This window comes from Erinaceus europaeus, chromosome 7, assembly GCF_950295315.1.
Source record: "Erinaceus europaeus chromosome 7, mEriEur2.1, whole genome shotgun sequence".
Lineage (NCBI taxonomy): Eukaryota > Metazoa > Chordata > Mammalia > Eulipotyphla > Erinaceidae > Erinaceus > Erinaceus europaeus.
Window position 1 is genome coordinate 11,140,330 of NC_080168.1, and position 26,245 is coordinate 11,166,574.

General features: G+C 44.2%; 1 protein-coding gene across 1 annotated transcript in view; it reads right to left on the minus strand.

Moving 5' to 3' along the window:
* The window catches only part of DNER (delta/notch like EGF repeat containing), a 346,936-nt gene that overhangs the window by 18,445 nt on the left and 302,246 nt on the right, over positions 1-26,245 (minus strand). Inside the window, 2 exon segments of the mRNA XM_060193734.1 lie at positions 11,746-11,877; positions 20,991-21,104. Of these exon segments, the coding sequence (XP_060049717.1) occupies positions 11,746-11,877; positions 20,991-21,104 (246 nt within the window).

The window sequence follows — 26,245 nt, forward strand, 5'->3', positions numbered from 1 at the left end:
GGGGGACTGCCCCAAGGAGGGGGTGAAGGAGGGTGGAACGAAGAGGAAGAGAACATGCTCGGGGCTGAGGATGGCCTGGCACCGTCATGAGTCTGCGGGAAGCACCAACGGGTAAGAGCATGAACCAAGGAAAGGGCATGGCTTCTGCACCTCTCAAGTGTCCGATTACTTCTTTTATATAGGCCTGCACACGTCGCAGTGGGCTGGCTGACGTGGGAGGATTTAACAAGAAATCTGCGAAGATGGCAAGGCCGAGGTAAGACCAAAGAGAGCTCAGCTCGTGTAGAAGAGAGGATGCCTGCAGTCCTCTGTCCCCCACTGTTTCCTCCAGGCCGTCACCCCAACCCCAGACCCCCTTCCCTGGTGCCCGGAAATCAGATTTAGGGATGGGAGAGATGGGAGAGAAAGTGCCTGGCTTGTCTCCATGTGTCACCTTCAGGACTCTCCCCACTGTTCATCCTTGGTGAGAAACTCTGCAGCCTCTGAGTGACATCCTCCCCCCACCCCAATCTCAGCTATGTCCTCAGTGGTCGTGGAAACCCAGAGGCAGCTCCTCCTCTCCCTGAAAAGATACCCCAGTTCCCAGGGAGGAACTCTTTTGCCTAGCAGCAGAATGGGAAAAAGGAGCAGCCCTCACCCCACTGGGGCTGGAGGGTCCCTGAGACTTGGACAAGAATGAGAGGCAGAGGGCCAGGTCCTAACTTCTGGCATGTCAGCTGCAGCCCTGGACCTCGGGATTGGTCACTTTGCCTGCTGGCTCAAACTCACAGGGTCTGGGAGCAGGAAGGGGAGGGCCACTCATGCATCTGGGCCTGTTGGCACACAGACAGAAATCACCACAAAGAAATGCTCACCAGGCTGGCAGAATAGCTCACATGGATAGTGCACTTGCCCTGTGTGTGACCCGGGTTCGAGCCCCCACTACACTGAAGGAAGCTTTGGTGCTCTTTCTCTCTCTTCATTTCTTTCTCTCCCTCTCTCTCTCTCTCTCTCTCTCTCTCTCTGTTTCTTCCTTCTCTGAAGAAAGAGAGAAAGAAAAAGAGGAGAAAAGAAAGAAAGGAAGGAAGGAAGGTAGGAAGGAAGGAAGGAAGGAAGGAAGGAAGGAAGGAAGGAAGGAAGGAAAAGGGACAGGAAAAGAGGGAGGGGAAAGGAAGAGAGAAAAGTGAAGGGGAAAGGATAGGAGAGGAGAAGGGAGGGGAAAGGAGAGGAGGGGAGGGGAGAGAAGAAGGGAGGAGAGGAGAGGGCAGGGGAGGGGAAGGAAGGGGAGAGGGCAGAGGAGGGGAGGGGAAGGAAGAGGAGGGGAAGGGAAAGGAGAGGAGAGAAGAGAGGAGGGGATAGGGGAGGGGAGGGGAGGGGAGGAGAGAGAAGAGGAGGAGAGGGGAGGGGAGGGGAAGGAAGGGGACCGGAGGGGAGGGAGAGGAACATGCACCATGCAAAGGAGACTGTTTGGGGGAATTGAGCGGAGCCATGGGCTTGGCAGGGTCCAATGCACACGCAGACAGATAACTCATTTTCCTGGCTGGAGGAGAAGTGTGAGTCACTTGGTTTCCAAGTATTTCGACATTCTCTGCAAACTCCAGTTGTAGGCTGCTGTCCAAGACTCGCAGAGTCCTCTCCAACATCCACAGAGCCACAAGCAACACGAGGGAGCCAGGCTGCCACTGCTCCAGCCCTGCCGGGGCTCAGACCCCAGGCCTCTGAAGAACCACTCGGGCTGGGGCGGGGGGGCTGTGGTCTGTGCAGAACCCCCGCCTAAAGGGACTCACATTGGCCCCATGGGCGCAGTGAGTAGATGACCAAGGACACAACCACCAGGGGTAGCGGCCCCACCACCTGTGAGGAGCTCAGCCTGGGTCCCCAGCTCACAGCCCCACCAGCTTACATCCGTTAGGCTCCTCCCAAACTCTGCATTTCAGGCTGTTTGGATTCCGGAAGAATCTGTCTCCCTCTCTCTCTCTACCACCTCCTGCCCTTTTCTTGCCAGTCACCTTATTGCCATCTAATATGTTTCATGTTTATATAAGTATTTACATTGTCATATGTGTACAAATACACACACAGATATATATACACACACATATATACATATATATTCTTTTAAGAGAGAAAGAATGAAAGCATAACACCAAAGCCTCCTTCCATGTAGTGGGGATCAGGCTTGAATCTGGACCATGTCCCATGTCCACGGCAAAGCCGCACACTATCCAAATGAATCGCTTTTTTAAAAACTATATTTTTATTTATTGGATAGTGACAGATAAGTTGAGAGAGGAGGAGATAGAGAGGCAAAGAGACAGAGAGAGACACCTGCTGCTAGCCTTATCAAAGCAAGGAATGCAAAAGCTGAATAAGGGCAAGAGACTGGCATACTTTAACGATGACTCTTTAGTCACTATCAGGCCATTCCACCAGCTGGGGCCTTAATTGGGGAGTCCTGAGATTCCCAAACAGACTTGATGGGCCTAGAACTTGAATAAATCCCTCTCTCCATTGTTACCAGGCATTTCTATCAGGAACAACACAGTAGACCCCTTTGTGGACCCCCATAGGACCTTGCCCTCAACTTGGATCAACAATGGTATGTTCCATCCTCCGAAGGTACCACAGCACTGCTCAGCTCTGATTTATGGTGATGCAAGGGATTGAGCCTGGGACCCCAGAGTCTCAGGCTTGAGAGTCTTTTTGCATAACAATTATGCTATCTTCCAGGGCCTCAAATATTAGAATCTTTAAAAACAAATGTGGGGGGGGGGACAGGCAGTAGTGGTTGAGCATACATATTACCATAAGCAAGAATGCTGGTTCAAGGCTCTGGTTCCCACCTGCAGGAAGGAAGCTTCATAAGTGGCAGTGCAGTGCTGTGAGCATATCTCTATCTCTCTCCTCCTCCTCCTCCTCTCTATCTTCCCCTCCTCTCTCAATTTCTCTTTCTGCCCTATCAAATAAAAGGAATGGGGCTGGGGAGACACCATAATATTTCTGAAAAAGACTCTTGCTTGAGGTTCCAAGGCCCCAGGTTCAATCCTCAGCACCACCATGAACCAGAGGCAGGCAGTACTCAGGAATTTCTCTCTGAATTTCTCATTAAAATATTAAAAATTAATAATAATAAGGGGAAACATAGTCACCAGGAGCAGTGAATTTGCATGTGGGCACAGAGTCCCCGCAATAAGATTGGAGACAAAAAAAAAAAATGAAGGTGTGAGGCGCTGTTAATAGAGTGCTGAGACAGGCAGAACATGTCCCCTCAGATGAACATGTCCTCGTCCTCACAACCACCTGGTGAAGAGGGACTCTCTGCCTGCAGATGGGATGAAATTGAAGATTACCTGGGATTATCCAGATGAACCCAATGGAATGCCTGGAATCTTTTTGGCATGAAAGAAGGAAGGGAAGTGGGAGAGTTGGAGGAGGCAGAGACAGGAAGTGAGGCTATCAGAGTCACCTGACTGCTGGCCCCAGAGATGGGGAGGGAGCATGAGCAGAGACTGCTGGCGGATGGTAATGAAGGGCAGGGAGAATGTCTCCCTGAACACAGACTCTTTGGGCCTGGACTATCACCCAGTGAGACTCCCTCAGGAGTAAGAGGGCACTTCGGTGCCACTGCTGCCGCTACCGCTGCTACTTTAAGTCCTTCTGTTCGCAATGACTGGTCACTGCAGTGATAGGGACTGGGGACAGGGGGTCAAGGAAGGCAAGGGGTCAAGGGCATGGAGAAAGAGCCCTGAGAAGGAGGCTGGCCTGCAGGCACAGAGAAGCTCCCCCACAGCGGTGCCTGCCCTGCGGGAGATGTCTAGCAAGTCCCTAGGGGACAGATGGGACAGATGGTAAAGAATTATGATGCTAGTGACACTGGGAATAGCCCACAGTACTAAGTTTCCTATGAACAGATGATTTTTAATTTTTTTATATTTATTTATTTTCCCTTTTGTTGCCCTTGTTGTTCTTCATTGTTGCTGTAGTTATTGTTGTTGTTACTGATGTCGCTGTTGTTGGATAGGACAGAGAGAAATGGAGAGAGGAGGGGAAGACAGAGGGGGAGAGAAAGACAGACACCTGCAGACCTGCTTCACCACCTGTGAAGTGACTCCCCTGCAGGTGGGGAGCCAGGGGCTTGAACTGGTGTCGCTATGCTGGGCCTTGCGCTTTGCACCACGTGCATTTAACCTGCTGCACTACCGCCCACCTTCCTTGAACAGATGATTTATTGGAGTTATTTCTTTTTAGTCATCTGGGCTAACTTTTTCAGAAACAGAGAGATAGAGAGTGAGACAGATGAGGGAAGATGGGGGAGGAAAAAAGGGGGAAGGAAGAGGAGGGAAAGGAAAAGAGGGAGAGAGGGTGAGACAGAGAAAGAGGGGTCACCATAGCACTAAAGCTTCCTTCAACATGGTGGGGGCTAGACTCAAACTTGGCACACATGACAAAGCAGTCCGCTACCCACAGAATTAGTTTGGCAGCTGAAGAGATGACTCATCAAATATCAAACTACTGAAAAGTGAAATATATGTGTCTGAGAGGTAGCTCACTGGGTAGAGTGTCTGCACTATCACAGATGGTGCCCAGGTTGGAGCCCCCGCCCCATGCTTTTTCCCTTCTTCTTGGGACACAGCCAAGCTTTTCTGGGTGGTGGTGGGGCATCTAGCAACCTGGTCTTGTACCTGCCGGGCCCCCTCCTCTTGGCATCTGGCCACTTGATATTCAGGGTTAGAGGGAGACCACAGAGGCCATGGGCCCCAGGGCTCACCCAGGGCTGGTGCCATCGTCTCTCTTTTCTGCATGCTGACCAGACAGGCCTGCTTCCTCTCCTGGGGCTTGGATGCTTCTATTTCAGCTCCAGTTCTCTCCACTGACCTTGGCTCCCCAGCCCTGGTTCATCACAGACCTCATCTGCACATTCTCCATTCTGACTTGGAGGTCACAGTGGAGGCTTCCCATGCTGGGGGTTCTTGCAGAGCCTAATGTGTGAGGACATTTATTTCAACACCTTTGGCCTAGCAAAGGAACATGGATGAGATCATCAAACAGAATGTGCTATACTGGGTGAGTGGAGAACCCAGATGTGTACCAGATGTGGGATGGGTCATCCCACTCGGCCACTCGGGGTGGGCTGTGCTCTGGGCATGCATCCTCTACAAGGAGGAGTAAGCACCAAAAGTAAGTCCTCCCCACAGAGTAGCTCTTTGTCTCAGAGCTACAGAAAACAAACATTTACTTAGTGCTGGCCACTTAGCTGAAATCTGCACACATGTGCTTCTTCCAGTCCTCACAGGAAGCTTCCCAACATCACTTACAAGTGAGAAAGATGAGGTTTCAAGAAGTCAATTGTGCAGCTCACACAGCTAGAATGTGAAGGAACTAGAATGTGATAGAGATAGAATGTGAAGGAGGTAGATTATGAAGAAGCTAGAAGCTAATGTCGCTAGAAGGTGAAGGACATAGAATATGGAGTTAGACTATAAAGAAGCTAGACCATGATGGAACTAGAAGGTGATGGAGGTAGAAGGTGATGGAGATAAGATATGGAGGAGCTAGAAAATGACAGATCTAGGATATGAAGGAGCTAGAAGGTGATGGAGCTGGGATATGAAGGGACTAGAAGATAATGGTGCTAGGGTATGGAGAGAGCTAGAAGATGATGGATCTGGGATATGGAGGAGCTAGAAGATGATGGAGCTGAGATATGGAGGAGCTAGAAGGTGATGGAGATGGGATATCAAGAAGCTAGAAGGTGATGGAGCTAGGATATGGAGAGAGCTAGACGATGATGGAGCTGGGATATGGATGATCTAGAAGATGATGGAGCTGGGATATGGAGGAGCTAGAAGATGATGGAGCTGGGATATGAAGGAGCTAGAAGACAATGGCACTAGGGTATGGAGAGGGCTAGAAGATGATGGAGCTGGGATATGGAGGAGCTAAAAGGTGATGGAACTAGGATATGAAGGAGCCAGAAGGTTATGGAGCTGGGACATGAAGGAGCTAGAAGATGATGGCACTAGGGTATGGAGAGAGCTAGAAGATGATGGAGATGGAATATGGAGGAGCTAGAAGGTGATGGAGCTAGGATATGCATGAGCTAGAAGGTGATGGAGCTGGGATATGAAGGAGCTAGAAGGTGATGGAGCTGGGATATGAAGGAGCTAGAAGATGATGGTGTTAGGGTATGGAGAGACCTAGAAGATGATGGAGCTGGAATATGGAGGAGCTAGAAGGTGATGGAGCTAGGATATGCATGAGCTAGAAGGTGATGGAGCTAGGATATGCATGAGCTAGAAGGTGATGGAGCTGGGATATGAAGGAGCTAGATGATGGTGCTAGGGTATGGAGAGAGCTAGAAGATGATGGCGCTGTGATATGAAGGAGCTAGAAGGTGATGGAGCTAGGATATAATGCAACTGCAGTTTGAAAGAACTTTCTTTTTCAATGCTTTATTTCTTTATAGGATAGAGATAGAAATCGAGAGAGAAGGGGGAAATAGACCTGGCAAGATAAAGACATGTACAGCACTGCTTCCCCACTCAGGAAGCTTGAACCTGTTTCCCTGCACATGTATGCTCAAATGAGCGAGCCACCACCTGGCCTGAAAAGAACTTCCATCCTTTTTATTAGTCTATCTTTTCATCATGATTTTCTATATATCATCACCAGAAGAGTGTAATTCTTTCATTTTTTTATAGTTACAGGATTTTATTTATTTATTTATTTATGCCTCCAGGGTTATTGCTGGGGCTCAGTGCCTGCACCTTCAAAACAGCTTCCCAAGCCATTCCTTGTGGGAGACGTGCTAACTATATGCTTTGTCTTGATGCTGAATGCAAGCAACTACTAAAGCAGTATGATGAGTCGGGCGACCCAGATGTGGCTTGACCATCTCATTGCCTCCCTGGATGCAGCACGCCAAGCCCGCTGGCAACAACTCACGGAAAGTCTGAACTTCACCCACTCAAGTAGGAAGGCCTGGAAGCTTCTTCATAGTCTGGGTGCCGGTAGCCAACCCCCTCCCGTCTCCCATCCTCCCGTATCTCCAAACTCAGTGGCCAGTCACCTAACTCAAGTTGGACGTGCTAAGATCGACCCAGTCTGGAAAAGAGAAATTTCCCATGAGTGGTCATCCCACTTCCGTTTATCTTGTCCATCTCCAAAACTCTCTCCCTTTACACTGTCTGAACTGGAAGACGCTTTGAAGAGGGTTAAACCGGGAACAGCTGCTGGCTATGATAACGTCACCCCAGAACTCATTCTTAACTTGGGCCCCGCAGCAAAGAAGTGGCTCACTTCATTCCTGTCCCACATCTTGGAATCTGAATCTATGCCCAAAATTTGGCGTCGTGCGAAGATAATAGCAGTTTTGAAACCAAAGAAAGACCCAACACTGTCCGCCAGCTATAGACCAATTTCTCTCCTCTCCGTGTGTTACAAACTCCTTGAGAAGCTGCTTCTGTCACGTATTTCTCCTCTTACAGAGAAATTCCTATCACCCGCCGAAGCTGGTTTCTGCCCAGGAAGATCTACCTGCGAACAAGCCCTGGCCCTCTCAACTTACATTGAAAATGGATTCCAGAAGAATTTAAAGACGGGTGCTGTCTTTGTTGATCTCACAGCAGCCTATGACACGGTCTGGCACCGTGGTCTCCTAGTCAAGATCTCAAGATGCCTGCCTCCATGGGTGGCCAACACTATATCATTTCTTCTCCAAAACAGAAGATTCCGGGTGCATCTGGGTGACAAGTCTAGCAGATGGAGACTTGTCTCAAGTGGCCTCCCCCAGGGCTCTGTTCTGGCTCCTATGCTATTCAATATTTACATCAATGACCTCCCAGAAACTTCTTCAAGGAAGTTCATCTATGCCGATGACATCTGCTGTGCAACTCAGGCATCCAAGTTCGACATCCTCGAGGAAACACTCATGAAAGACATGTCTCTGATATCTGATTACTGTAAAAAATGGCGACTAATCCCTAGCACTGCAAAAACGGTATCATCTGTTTTCCATCTACACCATGCCTCGGCCTCGCGTGAGCTTAATGTGCAGCTTGGCGATACGAGAATCCGGCATGAAGCCCAGCCAGTCTATCTTGGCGTTACTCTCGATCGCACTCTGTCATTTCACGAACATCTCATAAAAACTGTAGCAAAGGTGGGCGCGAGGAATAACATCATTGCAAGACTGGCCAGCTCCTCATGGGACGCGAGCGCTTCCACACTACAATCATCATCTCTGGCATTATGCTATTCCACTGTGCCCCAGTATGGTTCCGTAGCCCCCATGTCCACTTGGTCGATTCCAAATTATATTCCTCCATGAGGATAATTTCTGGAACCATCCATTCCACCCCAGTCCCATGGCTGCCAGTTCTTAGCAACATCGCCCCACCAGATATTCGTCAGGATGCGGCATCATCTAAGTTCATTTCCCACGTCTACGCTCGACCAGACCTGCCAATATACGCGGATATCTTCGCCCACCCTGTCCAACGCTTGACGTCTCGTCACCCAATCTGGTCCCCTACGCCTACACTAAACTTCTCTGTTCCAGACTCTTGGAAACAGAGTTGGCAGTCAGCTGAGGTAAAGAACAAACACCTCATCGCAGACCCCTGCGAGCGTCAACCCGGCTTTGACCTGGCACGTTATGAGTGGGCCCTCCTCAATCGCTAGCGAACAGGCCATGGCCGGTGCGCCGCTATGTTCCATCGCTGGGGAGCCAGAGACGACCTGAACTGCCCCTGCGGCTGCAGACAGACTATGACCCACATAGTCAATGACTGCCACCTCTCCAGATTCAAAGGAGGTCTTTACATCAGGCTCAACCTGACGCTGTTGACTGGCTACGGAAGAAGGGCAAATGCTAGAAGAAGAAGTGCCTGCACCATGAATCCACTGCTCCTGGAGGCCATTTTCCCCCCTTTTGTTGCCCTTGTTGTTGCAGCCTTGTTGTGGTTACTACTGTTGTTGTTACTACTGTTGTTGATGTCGTTCATTGTTGGATAAGACAGACAGAAATGGAGAGAGGAGGGGAAGACAGAGAGGGGGAGAGAAAGACAGACAGCTGCAGACTTGCTTCACTGCCTGTGAAGTGACTCCCCTGCAGGTGGGGAGCCGGGGGCTCGAATCGGGATCCTTATGCCAGTCCTTGTGTTTTGCACCATGTGCACTTAACCCGCTGCCCAACCCCTTAGTTACAGGATTTTATTACAAAAAAAAATTGATGGCAATCTGTATATCCCTGATTCCATTTGCATATGCTCTTTTACACTTATTATCGTCACAACAGATGTTAAAGCTCTAAACACTCTACCCCAAGGCATACAGAAACTGTCATTCCATAGAACTATCAAGTTTGGGAATGCAAACTGTTCCCATGTTATGTATGAGTAAACTGAAGCTCCACAGGACTGAGTGTTGTCACATGGTGAACGCCATGTTCAAGACCAGAACCAAGGTCCTGGTGGACTCGGTTTTGCTTCCCTTCCTTCCATGCACTCCTCCAGGCCAGACTCAACACTCTGCCACAAATGGCAGTCCTTAGTCTTTCATCGCTGCAATACTCTTCTGCTTCCCTCGTCAACAAGAGAGCGTCTCATCTCAGCCAGTCTACGTGGATCTATGAGTTCTGTTTCAGGGGCGCTTGGGAAGGCTGAGGGGGGGAGACCCAAACAGAATTACTCTCCCTCCCCTCTTCCTCAAAGACAAAGCATGAGCACAGAGGAGCCCCTGGAGCAACTCCTCACGGATGCACCAGATGCTGGGCAGTGTGGCCCGTGCTCCTGGATAAGGCTTCCCTGAGCTGGCCACATCCACCTCAGATGAAGTGAGAATCAGGACAAGAGCATCAGAGGCAGAGCCAGGCACAGGTCAAGGGATGAGCTGGAGCTACTGAGAGCACAGAGGAGCAGAGGAGCAGAGGCAGCCATTAGGGGAAGGAGACAGACAGACAGACAAGGCCTTATCTACTGATTTGCCTCTTTCCTTAGCCAAATGGCAGAGCTTCCACTTCCTGATCAAAAAAAAAAAAAAGGAGGAAGAAGAGAGAAGAGGACCCAGAAGGAAGCTTTTGTGAAAGACCCACCTTGGGGGAGGGGCAGTGATACACCCAGTTGAGCACTCACAATACCATGTCCAAGGGTTAGGGTTCAAGCTCCCAATCCCAGCCTGCAGGGGAGAGCTTTCAGGGATGATGAAGCAGGGCTGCAAGTGTCTCTCTTTCTCTCTCCCTCTCTATCTCCCTCCTCCCTTCTCAACTTCTGTTTTATCAAGTAGCAAAAAGAGGGGGAAAAAGAAAAAAGATAGAAAGTAGTCACTGGGAACAGTAGATTCATGATATAGGTACTGAGACCCAGTGATAAAACTGGTGGCAATAATGATAATAATAGGGGGCTGGGTGATGGTGCACCTGGTTGAGTGCACATGTTACAATGTGCAAGGGTCCAGGTTCAAGCCCCTGGTCCCCACCTGCAGGAGGAAAGCTTTGCAAGTGGTGAAGCAGGGATCTCTCTCCCTTCTCTACCACCCCCTTCCCGCTCAATTTCTGGCTGTCTCTATCCAATAAATAAATAGAGATAATAAAACATTTAAAATAAATAATAATAATAATAGTAGTAGTAGTAAAAATATAGGTGGATAGTTATAGAAATAATAGCCAACCTTTATCTGTGACCTTGGGAGAACTACTGCAGTTTCCAATGAAGGGTATGAGGACATAGAATCCTGGTTATATTCCTGTTATCTTATAATTTGTAAATAAATATTAAGTCACTAGTAAAAAATAAGTTTTATTGCAAAAAAAAGTAAAAAGTTAAGAAAGATCTAACTTTTTTTTTTTTAATGCAGCATCAAGTGAGTATCATCAAGTAACCTTCCTGGCCCAACATTTTTATTCTATATCCAGAGAGAGAGAGAGTTGTCAGAGGGAGAAAGTGGCAGACAGACAGAAGAAAGGAGGGAGCTTCTCTGTCAGCCTCACTGTCCACGTAGTTCCCTCGGTACCTTCCATGGCGCTCCCTGGTAATAAGCACCTAGGTTTAAACATTGCCCACCCACAATGAAGTGCATATTCTACCCCTTGAGCTATCTTCTGGCCTTGTCTTTAGCTAACTTCAATAAGAAGAAAACACCCCTCAGAGCTGCATTAATGGTAGTTGGGAAGACAACTGAAAGTCGTATCCCATGCCAACTGGCCTTTTCACCTCAGTCCTAGCAGACACCTGATTTCACTCCACACAAAATCACATGGTGACATTTCTGACCTTCTGTGCGGTCATCCCAAGGGCACAGTCAGCTCCAAGAAACTCAGACACTTCTCAGACTCTCTCCCAGCCTCCTCCTTCCAGAACTGCTCTCCAGACACAAGATGGAACCAAAACCTGTTTGAAGCCACTCGAAGATGTAAATGCAAAATGAGTTTATGTTCCGCCACACGGGCTGTTGGCCTTTCATGTTTCAGACACAAAGCTTCTCTATCTTTTTTAATATGCAAACCAGAGGCTGCTCTGTTCAGCCCACTTTGGGTTGCACTAGCAGCTGCAATGTCTGGATCACATCTGGACAGTCTCAACCCTGGGGAAAGCTGGATTCACACCTGTAAAGGGAGAGTGAGGCAACACACAGCTAGCACAGGGTCTAAGCTCAAGCTAGGGGTCGCTGGAACTCAGGCTGCCTCTGTGGGCCTTGCTGCCTCTTCTCTCAGGGCTAGGGCCCTGGCTGGGCACGCGGCAGCCATGACTGAGCTGCAGGAATACTCACGGATCTCACAGCTGGCGCCTGCCCAGCCGTGTGGGCAGAGACAGGTGTACCCATTGGGCTGGTCCAGGCAGGTGCCCGCGTGGTGGCAGGGGCTGCTGTCACACTCATTTACGTCAATGTCACACTCGTCACCTAAGGACAAAGGAAAAGTGGTGATGAGACAGGCAGGGGATGCAGCTGTCACTCATGCCAGGCCAGAGAAACCTGATTTCAGCAGCGACAGCCTGACTTGCTCTCTGGACCAAGAGCAGAACTCCCTCCCCCTTCAGGATAAGTCACCTTCAGCAAAACTAAACCAGAAAAAGGAGGACAGCTTGGGTACAAAGCTTGGCCTCCCCCATCCCCACCCCCGGGCCCAGGGGACGAGTCAGTGGAGATGGAGTCCCAGATCAGAGCGTCTCTTCATGAGTGATCAGTAAAGCAGACTTGGCTTCCTGATCTTATTCAAGAACCCAATTTTATTTTTTAAATATATTTTATTGGGTAGGGGTAGATAGCATAATGGCTATGCAAAGAGACTCTGATGTCTGAGGCTCCAAAGTCCCAGGTTCAATCCCCTGCACCACCACAAGCCAGAGCTGATCAGTGCTCTGGTTAAAAAAATAAATTATATATATAATTTATTTATTTTATATATTTATAATTTGTCTTTTACTTATTTTGGTTAGAGACAGGACAGAGGTTCAGAAGGAAGACACACACACACATACACACAGAGAGGAAGAGAGAGACACACACACATACACACAAAGAGAGAGAGAGAGAGAGACTTGCAATACTGCTTCCCATTTAAGAAGACTCCCCCCTGTAGGTGGGGACCAGGGGCTTAAACCCAGGTCCTTATACACTGTGATGTGTGTGCTCAGCCAGGTATGCCACCACCTGCCCAGGCACCAATTTAAATTTTTATTGTGTGTTTCTGATGTGCTGGGATCCTATGGGGGTGGGGGAGAGGGAGAGAGATCTCACTGCTCTGGATCACCAACTTTTTCAGATAGAAAAAGACAAACGGTCGGACAAACAGAAGGAATGAGATCAAAGCACTGACACCCCCAGAGTGCTGCTATACCCCCTGTGGTGCGTGGGGAGCTCAAACCTGAGCCACGTGCACGGCAAGGCAGGCACACTTCCAGCTGAGCTATTTTACTGACCCCAAACATCCTACTCACCCCTCCTCCTTCCTGGCAGAGCAGGGCCTCAAACATATGCATTGTTAGGGTTCCCAGGGTGCTCTTTCACTCAGAGACAGAGACAGAGACGCTATAGCACCTCCCAGTGAGTGAGTTCTGGGGTTCAATCCTGCACTGCGCACTTGGCAAGGCACATGTCCCACCCTGTGAGCCACCTCTCAGTTCCTCAGTTTGGTTCTGGATCTAGTCAACTGAATTTTATTTTTTCTTCTGGAATTTTGAAACAACTGAAAATGCATATTCAGTGATTTTAAGGGAGAGAGCAGGGTGTTTGAAGAGTTTCTGGATATTTCCAGGGCACAGCTGTGTGCCCATGCTGAATTAATTATGAACATGGACTCCTCCTTCCAAATACCCGGATGTGCTTCTGAGAGACCGGAAAACTCAGGAAGGTCATCAGGCCCACCTAGGTAGACAGAGTTGTGTATGTGGGCGTAGCCTAGATCTGACATCCCATCGTCTTCTTGGAAATGGCACCCAAGGGAAGCTCACATCACTTCAGCTGCCTCAACTCCACATCTTGGGGCCTCCTTGAACTCCCTCATACCCACCCCCACACCCAAAGAGGGATGGGCTAGTTTAAGTTTGCAAACCAGACCAGGGATGAAGTTGCTGTGGTCCAAACACGAAGGAACAGGAAATAGCTAGTGAATCAACAAGCATGTGAGCAATGCCAGCCTCCTTTCGCAGGCCAGCCACACAAAGCACAAAAGGGCACTTTGGATCTCAGGTCAAGACCACAAGGCGCCGCCTTCCTCACCTCAGTGTCAGAGCACAGGACTTGCATGCCTGAGGCTCCAGGTTCATTTCCTGGTCCTGCTGTGCATCACAGCTGAGTGGTGCTCTGGTCTCAACTCTCCCTCTCACTGCCCCTTCCCCACTCACACATTCTCTATTGCTCAGAAAAGTAAACAGATCTTCCAAAAACTACATCTCATCAAAGCTATACACAAGGTTTCAGTGTTTCTTAGCTTGAAAATGAGGAAAAACAAAAATTAAAAACATTCTTTGTATGCTTAAATGCAAAAGGTGATGAGAATAAATTCTAGCACTATAGCCACACCTTAAAGCAAAGGAGAAAGTACATCAAAATTTTGTCCATTTTCAAAAAGCAGTGTTGCCGTGTACACTCAGGTAATTACTTCCAGGTTTGTGTAATTAGCATTAAAATCTTTTTTAATATATTTATTTTATTTATTTATTCCCTTTTGTTGCCATTGTTGTCGTTATTATTATTGTTGTTGTTGTTGTTGGATAGGACAGAGAGAAATGGAGAGAGGGAGGGGAAGTCAGAGAGGAGGAGAGAAAGACACCTGCAGACCTGCTTCACCGCCTGTGAAGCGACTCCCCTGCAGGTGGGGAGCCGGGGTTTGAACTGGGATCCTTATGCCGGTCCTTGTGCTTTGCGCCACCTACGCTTAGCCCGCTGCACTACAGCCCGACTCCCTGTAATTAGCATTAAAATGCTTTTCTCTCTGCTATCGGCTCTCATCATGTTCATGAAGTCACCATATGTCCCCCAAGAGCCATTTTAGACAAGAAACCTTACATCCAAACCACTAGCATCTGCTTCACTTCACACTCTTCATACCTTGCACCCATACCTGATGATTTTTTAAATTTATTTTCCCTTTTGTTGCCCTTTTTTATTGTTGTTGCAATTGCTGTCATTGTTAGATAGATCAGAGAGAAATGGAGAGAGGAGGGGAAGACAGAGAGGGGGAGAGAAAGATAGTCACCTGCAGACCTGCTTCACCGCCTGTGAAGAGACTCCCCTGCAGGTGGGAGTCAGGGGCTCAAACCAGGATCCTTACGCCGGTCCTTGTGCTTTGCACCATGTGCGCTTAATACTGCCTGACTCCCACCTAACGACTTTTTATTTTTTGCAGGAAAAAAAAAATCTGTCAGGAGAAACATTTACTCCTCCTGGGCCCTACAAGGTTGATTATCATTCAGGAGTGTCTAAGCGAATTTACTTCCAGCAATAAATATAGTCATTGGCATCAATAGGAGAGACATGGAACTGATTGCCTCTTCTGAGCTGATTTCAAAGGTTGTCCCTGTATTAATGGGCTAATTGCTCTGTGTGGGGAAGGGCATGGACCTGGCCATTACAAATGCCATTACCTGGGAGACTAGGTGATGAGATGCTTTAACAAGAACGTTCAGAGAAACACTAAAAATGCCATTACCTGGGAGACTAGGTGATGAGATGCTTTAACAAGAACGTTCAGAGAAACACTAAAAGCGTGAAATCAATGGCTTTGACAAATAGCAACATTACTACTACTTTCCAGCCATTTAGGAAGACAGCCTTAATTGAGGTTTACTAAATAACTCTTTCCCTTAGCAGGCTGTGGCTTCTAAGATACTTGTTACCTTTATAGTAATGGCTACATCCACCAGGCAAAACTCAAATGCCTCTCTCTCTCTACCCCAGAAGCACAGTATCAAAAAAATGACTTCCTTGCTTCTTTTCATCCTAAGGTCCCTATTCTCATCTGCTTTTTGACTCTTGCTGATTAGACATTTCGTCCTACTTTATATCTTATCACCTTCCAGTCACCAAGTTGCACACTGGCTATCATAATCCCATCCTGACTTCCCTGGGCAGACAACCTCACCAGTGTGTCCCAGAACCTCACCTCCCCAGAGCCCTACCCCACTAGGGAAAGACAGAAACAGGCTGGGTGTGTGGATCGACCTGCCAGTGTCCATGTCTAGCAGTTACAGAAGCCAGAATTCCCACCTTCTGCACCCCAAAAAGTAATTTGGTCCATACCCGAAAGAGGAAGAAATATTAGGGAAAGATGACCAGAGGGCTCTGAACTCCAATTCCATCAAGACACAGGGAGAAAAGAGGGGAAAAGGAAGGACATTTGGAAGTAGCGATAGGTGCAGGTGTGACTTTAAAAGGAAGAGAAATCCAGGATTTTAGGGGGAAATCAGACAAATATACATAAATATAGATAGTTATAGAAATAATAGCCCATATCTGTGACCTTGGGCAGTTTTCAATGCAGAGCTCCGGTGGTGATAACGATGTAGGATTTATGCCCCAGTTATCTAATAATTCTGTAAATCAACATTAAATCACTAGTAACTGAATTAAAACAAAAGAAGGAAAGAAAAGAGGGAAACCCTTCTGATTACCTAAACTTTGGGCAAGTATAGAGCTCTTCACCCAGCCTGCCACGTGCTGTTCTAGTCCAGAGGAACCCAGGAATCAATCAAAGGACTGGAGCTCCACACAAAATCTCCAGCCTACAGAGTTCAGTCTGACTTTCCTCCTCATGGTATCTTTACAGCTAGTCTTGGAACCCCATGACATTGCTTAAGGTTATCAATCCCATGCCAGCCAGGAACCCAGTGAACTGGTAGCTATTTCTACAGCACATGAGCAGCCCTGAAGCCCTGGAGAGAGGCAACATACTCAGATAACTCCAGAGGTGCTTACTGAGCCCCTTTACAGATCAGCATGCCTTTACTTCTAGTTAAGTCACTCATCCCCTCACTGCCTCTGGGTTTTAGACCTCTTCGGTGCCCCATACCAGTGATGGGGGAGATGAGGGTGATTCTGAAGAAGGGATTCCAGCAACCTGAAGACCCGCCCCCTGAAAGATGCTATTCTTCTCTGCCTTACAGCAGTCAGTCAATTTGTCACCTGTCTCACGTGAGAGAGCTGGTGAATTCTTAGGTATGGCAGGGAGCAAGCTTGGTTTTCAGCTGTTTCCCCAGAAGAAGTGTATTCTACATGCATTCCACTGCCCCGATGTTCCATTGGCTATCAATCTGCATTCCAGCTTCTTTTAGTCGAAGAGTTCTCAGTCTGTTATACCAGCTTTCTATCCTTTTTTTTTTCAAACTTATAGCCGACTTAATAAATATATGCTTTCACTGGCTTTTTCATTGACTTGCTTACTGGGCTTTTTATTTGAATTGGAGAAAAATCAATTACATTTAAATCATTGTTGTGCTTGAATAACATTTGTGAAGAGAATACAAAATGGAATTTCCACTTGACTGAGGCTGAAAATCAGAGCCTGGACTTTCAACCTTCCACAATTTCTTTTCTATCTGCTATTTTCCATCTCCCTAAACCTACTATTTTCTATGGGGCATATGTATATGTATATGTATATGTATATGTATATGTATATGTACAGTATACTATACTATGTATAGTGAGTATCATTTCTGGACAGGATTATTCAAGTATAAAGAAGTATGTCATTTAATTCTGTGTACTTTCTTCAAACACGTTGAAACCCTAAAAAGGAGTAAAGTCCCTGTTGTTGATAAATTCTTGGGTTGTGCAAATGCATATTGAATGCTATCAGTGAAAATATTACCACCATTATACCTTGAATGACATATAAACTTACTATGGGACAGAGACTCAACAGGGTGCTGTAACTATAACAACTACATATATATTTCATTTAAAATAAAATTAGTTAAAAATATTTGAAGTTTTATCATTGATAGAGTCACTGTAAACAACTGAATAAGAAGTATACATATATATATATATACTTTTTAAAAATTGCCAGTACTATAAATCTACTACTACTAGTGACCATTTTTCCCTTTTTTCTTTCTATTTTTATTGAATAGGATAGAGAGAAATTGAGAGGAGAAGGAAGATATATATATATATATATATATATATATAGAGAGAGAGAGAGAGAGAGAGGGAGAGAGAGAGAGAGAGAGAGAGAGAGAGAGAGAGAGAGCTGCAGACCTGTTTCACTGCTTATGAAGTTTCCCCCTGCAGGTGGGGACTGGGGGCTTAAGCTCAGGTCCTTGAACATGGTAATTTGCCTGCTTAACCAGGTACACCACTGCTTAGTCCTTGAAAAGCACATTTAAAAAAAGCACATTTAAAAAAAGACAACAGGTAGTACATGCCTATTGTCATGGAGAGAAAACAAACAGCTGAGGACCAAAACCATCCTGGCTGTCAGCTTAAAGTCATTTTTAGAATACAATGTTTTCACTGAACTGAGAAGAAATGAAGTTTTTTGTTGGCCAAGGCTCATTAAATACTTGTTAAATAGATGCCATAGAACTTGTTAAATAGATGTCACAGTAGATAGAGCCACATGGAAGAATGTCATCAAAATTAAGTTTGAGTTTGCTGCATCCCATGATTTTGTTGCTGAATATAAGGCGTGAATAAGATGGAGACCCTATAACCCTGACAAACAAGATAAAAGGTGACCTGTCTCAAAGTCTACAGAAGACTGGAAAGTGTACAAAGCCTCACAAGTCAAAGAGGAGTGAAATCACTGACGTGTGTGCGTGTGTGTGTGTGTGTGTGTGTGTGTGTGTGTGAACTTTAGTATTTTCTAAATACAGAAACAGGTAATCTACAGTAATAATTTTCCTTTCTCCTTTTGATTTCGTTGACCTTTTTATTCTTATTTTTATTTGCCTATTTACTCTGTCTAGGACATCCAATGCTGTGTCTATCAGGAGTGACAAGAGTGGTCATGTCTGTCTTGTTATTAACCTTAGAGGAAAATATTTCATTCTGTTCACCAGTTTTATGATACTGTTTTGTATCATAGTCATCAAATTGTAGGTTTGATATATCTTCAGAAGTAGCTAGTATTTTGACTTGTGATTCACTTAGTTAATAAACATATACTGAATAACCACAAAATGAATGATACTATATGAACATATTGATGCAGACTCCAGATAATATAATTAATGTTTGAAGCATTATAATATACATATTTGTGGGGGGGTGTAGCCAGAATCTTTTCTATCTATGATCTCAGCTTGCTGGGTCACTTTTTCGTTCAGAGATAACATGCAGAGAGAAAGGGTGAGCTATCCTAGCACTCCAGTGCCATAGCACTTCCCATGTGGTATAAAAATAAAATAAAATAATAAAAAGAGGGATCTCATTGATCACCCAGCTTATTCTGTGAGAGTCACACCTTAGCAGTAAGGCATAGCTATCCTTTGAAGAAAGGCTCCTATAGCTACTCTAGTCTTTAAAATATTTTGTAAAGGTAATAAGAATCAACCACTACTTCTAAAAGAAATACCACAACATGCAACCACTCAACAAGTAAATTCATAGGGCCAGCATCCACATAAAAATGTGGACACACAAAGAAGCAAGGGACATGTGTCTAATGTCAGAAGAAAAAGTGGTCAAGAAACACAGTTCCAAAGGAGAATATAGGAAACTGAAATAGACCAATTACAATGAGAAAATTGAAGCTGTAATTAAAAGCCTCCCCCCAAACAAAAACCCAGGGCTTGATGAATTTACTGGTCTGAATTACACTAATTCATAAAAAGTTGGCCCATTACCTATTCTTCTCAAGAACTTTTCAAGAAAAAAAAATGAAGTAAAGGAAATTCTTCTGTATACTTTTTATGATACCAACATTACCTTGGTACCAAAAACAAACAGAAACATCACAAAAGCAGGAAACTATAGGCCAGACTCTCTGATGAACATAAATGCAAAGTTACAAAAGAAAATCTTTGGGGAGTCGAGCAGTAGCTCAGCGGGTTAAGCGCAGGTGGTATAAAGCATATGGACTGGCATAAGGATCTCGGTTCAAGCCCCCAGCACCCAACCTGCAAAGGGGTCACTTCACAAGCAGTGAAGCAGGTCTGCAGGTGTCTGTCTTTCTCTCCCCTTCTCTGTCTTCCCCTCCTCTCTCCATTTCTCTCAGTCCTATCTAATGATGACAACATCAATAACAACAACAATAATAACTACAACAACAATAAAACAACAAGGGCAACAGAAGGGAATAAATAAATTAATATTTAAAAAAAAGTTTAGCCTTTAAAAAAAAAGAAAAGAAAATCTTTGCATACTGAGTTCAACAGTACACTCAGATGGTCATACACCACAGCTATATGGATTTACTTCAGACATGCAAGGATAATTCAATATATGCAAATCCATTTATGTGAAATAGTGTATCAACAAGAGGAGAGAAGAGAATTATATGATCAGATCAATAGATACAGAGAAAACCCTTGATATGGCTTAACATTAGTTTATGATAAAAGATTTTAGCAAAATGAGAACAGAAAGAATTTGATTCACTGTAATAAAAAATATTTTTAAAAATGGTGCCCCAGTTTCCAGAGAGAGAGAAATGACACAGGATAATGCCATCTAATAGTCTATAATATATTTAATTAAGCAAAAGAGAAAACCTTTACGTTTAAAAAACATCTAGTAGTGGATGCTGAGAAGGCAGTTGGAGATTTGCTAAACATTATAGTAAAAAGATTGCATTTATTTCCCACAAGACATCAAAATAAATTTCAAATTAATGGTTTTGTGTACAAAATTAGCTCAAGGTCAGAACAACTGGAGAATTTTATAGTATTTCTACAGTATTTTTCTAGCATGAAGTGGCAAGAAACTAAAAGCAAGTATAGGGATCTAATAACACAAACATGTAAATAACAGGTAATTCATAAACACTTTATAGACATATAAAAGGTATATAACAGTGAAAAATATGTTCAATCCACGGCAGATAGAAAGGATTGTTTCAAATAAAGAGTAAAGATTAATGTGAATGGTCCAGTGGAAAAGAAAATAAAGAAGAGCAGAGTTCATAACACACACACACACACACACACACACACACACACAAAGAACACAATGACCAAAAGGGACTTTTTATGCGTTGAATCTCACAAGTAATCAGAAACAAAACAAAACAAAAATTGGGAGCTGGGAAGAAGGAGGAGTGACAAGACTTGTGTGAATGAAACCCTGAATTTAATTCTTACTACCACATATGCTGCAGCAGTCCTCTGGGCTTTCTCTCATTCATCAAAAAAATAAAGAATAATAAAAAATAAATAATTAAAGTGCTTTTCATTAGTAAATTGGAACAAAACTTAAGTGGTATGTTTGACAATTCTTAATATTGTGTGAAGAGGAAGAAAAAAATATCTTACAACTAACCCCGTACTCAATGGCAAAAACTGTGAAAGCTTTTAACTGACAATCTTGGGAATTTTAGTGAATCTGCTCTCAGTTCCCAGCTCACTTGCCTGTAAACCCAGGTGGACAGACACACGTGCCATTCAGACCTTCACTGTCACAGGTGCCTCCGTTCAGACAGCTGACATTAGCGCAGGGGTCTTTGTAGGATTCACAGTGGATTCCTGCAGTGAAACAAGCAGAAAGCGTGACTCAGAGCAACCTCCAGTACCCGGGGCTTTGGAAAACAGAAAGTAAGAAAGTCCTGGAATGAGGTGAAGCTTTCACAAATATGTGTAAATATAGGGGAGAGGGAGAGGGAGAGGGAGAGGAGAGATAGCAAGAGAGAGGTCACCACCACTTTTGACTTGAGCTGGTTGTAAATACATATCTCAGGAGAAAATGTCAATTCCCCTTCCAGCTCACAGGTACTACCAACACATCATATTTAAGTTCATACTTTCTTTGGCCACCTAGTCCCAAACCTGAAGGACCAAAAGTTAAATCCTCAAAGGATATAGTGAATGGAACTGAGGTGATAATGCAAAGAATAATAAGCAGAAAAGTTGAAGACAACTACTAGATGAGTTCATTCAGGTGTGAAATCCATTTTTAAACTAATTTATATGGGGGGGGTGGTTAATGGTTTTTAGTATACTTGTGGACACATGGGTCCAAGTTCTCATCTCACCATGACAGGTTCCTGAAAAACACTATCATTCCCAACTGAGGTCCTTTTCCATCATCAAATACCAGGACCCTACTGCTCATTTTGTTTCTGCATTTCTAATGACAATTCTTTGAAACTCTGTACTCACTCCTGTGATTATTTCCTTAACTAGCGTTTGGATGTTGACCTCATTATTTTGTGCTTCAACCTTTGGGGGGCTTTTAGCTGGACTCTTGTCCTGGTTCTATTTCTTCTTGTTGGCTTAAACATTCTATATAGTATGTTATGAGGTCCCTCTCTCAGTACTATTCAAATTACTGATCACTCTTGCCTGGATTGATTTGTGTCTAAGTAAGGTACTTAAAGGGTTCACAGTTGTGGAAATTGACAGTTGTTTCAATAGTATTTTGAGTTGGAGCTCAGTGGCTTAAAAGCCACTTTTGTTCTTTTTCTTTTCTGTAGGCTATGGGAGCTTGAGGGCTTTTAAACTATAAGTAGGCTTCTTAGCTTAATCACTGACTCCTGACCAAGAGAGAAAGCAGAGTGGGGCAAAGATAATCCAGTCCTTATGCAAAGAGACTCTCACAGCCCCCCTGCTAGGCCACCTAGGTGTAGATCTTCTACTGAGTTTTCTGGTTAGTTCTCTGTCCCCTGGTGTCAGCACAGGACCTCCCTGCCACTGCTCCAGATTCTGAGGGCAGTAGCAATGGAGACTCACAGTTGCATTTGGTGAGTCTCAGGGGAGCCCTCTCCTCCCTTCAGGTGTCGATTTGTTGGTGAAACAGACTGGAAGTGGTGTCTCAACTGCTAAACTACTAGACTGTTACCAGCCACTTAATCTCTCCCTAGGCTCCTCTCTGTCCATGAGCCACATGTGTTTGCACTCAAATTCAAGAGCATTGAAATCATCCCAAGCATCTTCTTGGACCAGTGCAATTAAACTAACACTTAACAATCAACGAAAGATTAGTAATACTCTCAAATTGTGGAAACTCAACAGTACACTACTTAACAACTACTGGGTTAAAGAGGAAATTAAGGAATAAATCAAAATGTTTTGAGAGTTCCATGAAAATGAAGACACAAGCTATCAAAATATTTGGGACACAGCTAAGGCAGTACTGAGAGGGAAGTTCATAGCCATACAAGCACACACTAGGAAATAAGAAAAAGCACAAATGAACAACCTGATTGCACATCTTAAAGACCTAGAAGAAGAAGAACAAAGGAACCCTATAGCAACCAGAAGGACAGAAATCACTAAACTTAGGGCAGAAATAAATAACATTGAAAATAAGAAAACCATACAAAAGATGAATGAAAGTAAATGTTGGTTCTTCGAAAGAGTGAACAAAATCAACTAACCTTTAGGCAGACTCATAAAACAAAAAAGGGAGAAGACCCAAATACATCGAATTATAAATGAAAGAGGAGATATCACAACAGACACCACAGAAATTTTGCATATCATGTGAGACTTCTATAAACAACTAACTATATGCCAAGCTAGAGGACCTGGAAGAAATGGACGATTTCCTAGATACCTACCAACTTCCAAAACTAAGTAAAGAGGAAGTGGATAACATGAACAGGCCCATCACAGTTAATGAAATTGAAACAGTTATCAAAAACCTTCCCAAGAATAAAAGTCCTGGACCAGGTGGTTTTATAAATAAATTCTATAAAACCTTCAAAGAAGAACTAATATCTCTACTTTTGAAAGTCTTCCAGAACATTGAAGACACTGGAATACTCCCTTCCAGCATCTATGAAGCCAACATCACTTTGATACCAAAAGCAGACAGGGACACAACCAAAAAAGAAAACTATAGACCAATATCTCTGATGAACATAGGTGCTAAAAGATTGAACAAAATTATAGCCAACCAGATACAGCAGTATACTAAAAAGATTGTTCATCATGACCAAGTGGGGTTTATCCCAGGAATGCAAGGTTGGTTTAATATACATAAATTAATCAATGTGATCCACCACATCAATAAAAACAAGGTGAAAAACCACATGGTCATATCAATAGATGCAGAGAAAGCCTTTGACAAAATACAACATCCCTTTATGATCAAAACACTACAAAAAATGGGAATAGATGGAAAATTCCTGAAGGTAGTGGAGTCTATATATAGAAAACTTACAGCCAACATCATACTCAATGGTGAAAAACTGGAAGCATTTCCCCTCAGATCAGGTACTAGGCAGGGATGCCCACTATCACCATTACTATTCAACATAGTGTTGTTGGAAGTTCTTGCCATAGCAATCAGGCAGTACCAAGGAATTAAAGTCATACAGGTTGGAAGAGAAGGAGTCAAACTCTCCTTATTTGCAGATGACATGACAGTATACATAGAAAAACCTAAGAAATCCAGCAAAAAAAAAACTTTTGGAAATCATCAGGCAATACTACTGTGTCAGGCTAAAAAATAAACATTCAAAAGTCAGTGGCATTCCTCTATGCAAACACTAAGTTAGAAGAAGCTGAAATCCAGAAATCAATTCCTTTTACTATAGCAACAAAAAAAATAAAATATCTAGGAATAAACCTAACCAAAGAAGTGAAAGACTTGTATACTGAAAATTATTGAAAAAGAAACAAAGAAGTAGAAAGATATCCCATGTTCATGGGTTGGAACAATTAACATCATCAAAATGAATATACTACCAAGAGCCATATACAAATTTAATGCTATCCCCATCAAGATCCCAAGCATGTTTTTAGGAGAATAGCACAAATATTACAAAAGTTTATCTGGAACCAGAAAAGACCTAGAAGTGCCAAAACAATCTGGAGAAGAAAGAACAGAACTGGAGGCATCACACTCCCAGATCTCAAACTATATTATAGGGCCATTGTCATCAAAACTGCTTGGTACCAGAACATGAATAGACACACTGACCAGTGGAATAGAATTGAGAGCCCAGAAGTAAGCCCCCACACATATGGACATCTAATCTTTGACAAAGGTGCCCAGACTATTAAATGGGGAAAGCAGATTCTCTTCAACAAATGGTGTTGGAAACAATGGGTTGAAACATGCAGAAGAATGAAACTGAAACACTCTATTTCACCAAATACAAAAGTAAATTCCAAGTGGATCAAGGACTTGGATGTTAGACTAGAAACTACCAAATATTTAGAGGAAAATATTGTCAGAACTCTTTTCTGCATAAATTTTAAAGACATCTTCAATGAAACGAATCCAATTACAAAGAAGACTAAGGCAAGCATAAACCTATGGGACTACATCAAACTAAAAAGCTTCTGCACGTCTGCACAACAAAAGAAACCACTACCAAAACCAAAAGACCTCTCATAGAATGGGAGATCTTTACATGCCATACATTAGACAAGAGGCTAATAACCAAAATATATAAAGAGCTTGCCAAAATCAACCACAAGAAAACAAATAACCCCATACAAAAATGGGGAGAGGACATGGACATAATATTCACCACAGAAGAGATCCAAAAGGCCAAGAAACACATGAAAATATGCTCCAAGTCTTTGATTGTCAGAGAAATGCAAATAAAGACAACAATGAGATACCACTTCACTCCTGTGCGAATGTCATACATCAGAAAAGGTAACAACAGCAAAGGCTGTAGTGGTTATGGGGTCAAAGGAATCCTCCTGTACTGCTGGTGGGAATGTCAATTGGTTCAACCTCTGTGGAGAACAGTCTGTAGAACTCCCAGAAGGCTAGAAATGGACCTACCCTATGATCCTGCAATTCCTCTCCTGGGGATATATCCTAAGGAACCCAACATATCCATCCAAAATTATCTGTGTACACATATGTCCTTAGCAGCACAATTTGTAATAGCCAAAATCTGGAAGCAACCCAGGTTTCCTCTCCTGGGGATATATCCTAAGGAACCCAACATATCCATCCAAAACGATCTGTGTACACATATGTCCTTAGCAGCACAATTTGTAATAGCCAAAACCTGGAAGCAACCCAGGTGTCCAACAACAGATGAGTGGCTGAGTAAGCTGTGGTATATATACACAATGGAATACTACTCAGCTGTAAAAAAAATGGTGACTTCACCGTTTTCAGCCGATCTTGGATGGACCTTGAAAAATTCATATTAAGTGAAATAAGTCAGAAACAGAAGGATGAATATGGGATGATATCACTCTGAGGCAGAAGTTGAAAAACAAGATCAGAAGAGAAAACACAAGTAGAACCTGAATTGTAATTGGCGTATTGCACCAAAGTAAAAGACTCGGGTGGGTAGGGGGAAGAATACAGGTCCAAAAAGGATGACAGAGGTCCTAGTGGGGGCTATATTGTTATACAGAAAACTGAGAAATGGTATGCATGTACAAGCTATTGTATTTACTGTGGAATGTAAAACATTAATTCCCCTATAAATAAATTAAAAAAAAAAAAGCTAACCTCCACAGATGCATGATGACCATAAAGCAGACTGGTCTCAAAAGTCGTTTGTGAGCTCTTGGCTTACTCTCATGTCTACACTCTGAAGTCTTGCTAATCTCTCTAGAGAAAAATGTATTTATTACTCTGTTCCACTTGCTGATAGCACTGGATAACAATGAGCTTAAAACCTTAAATACAGAGAACTGTGCCCCCTTCCTTTCTTCACATCGCCCCCACCCTAGGAATCCCAAAT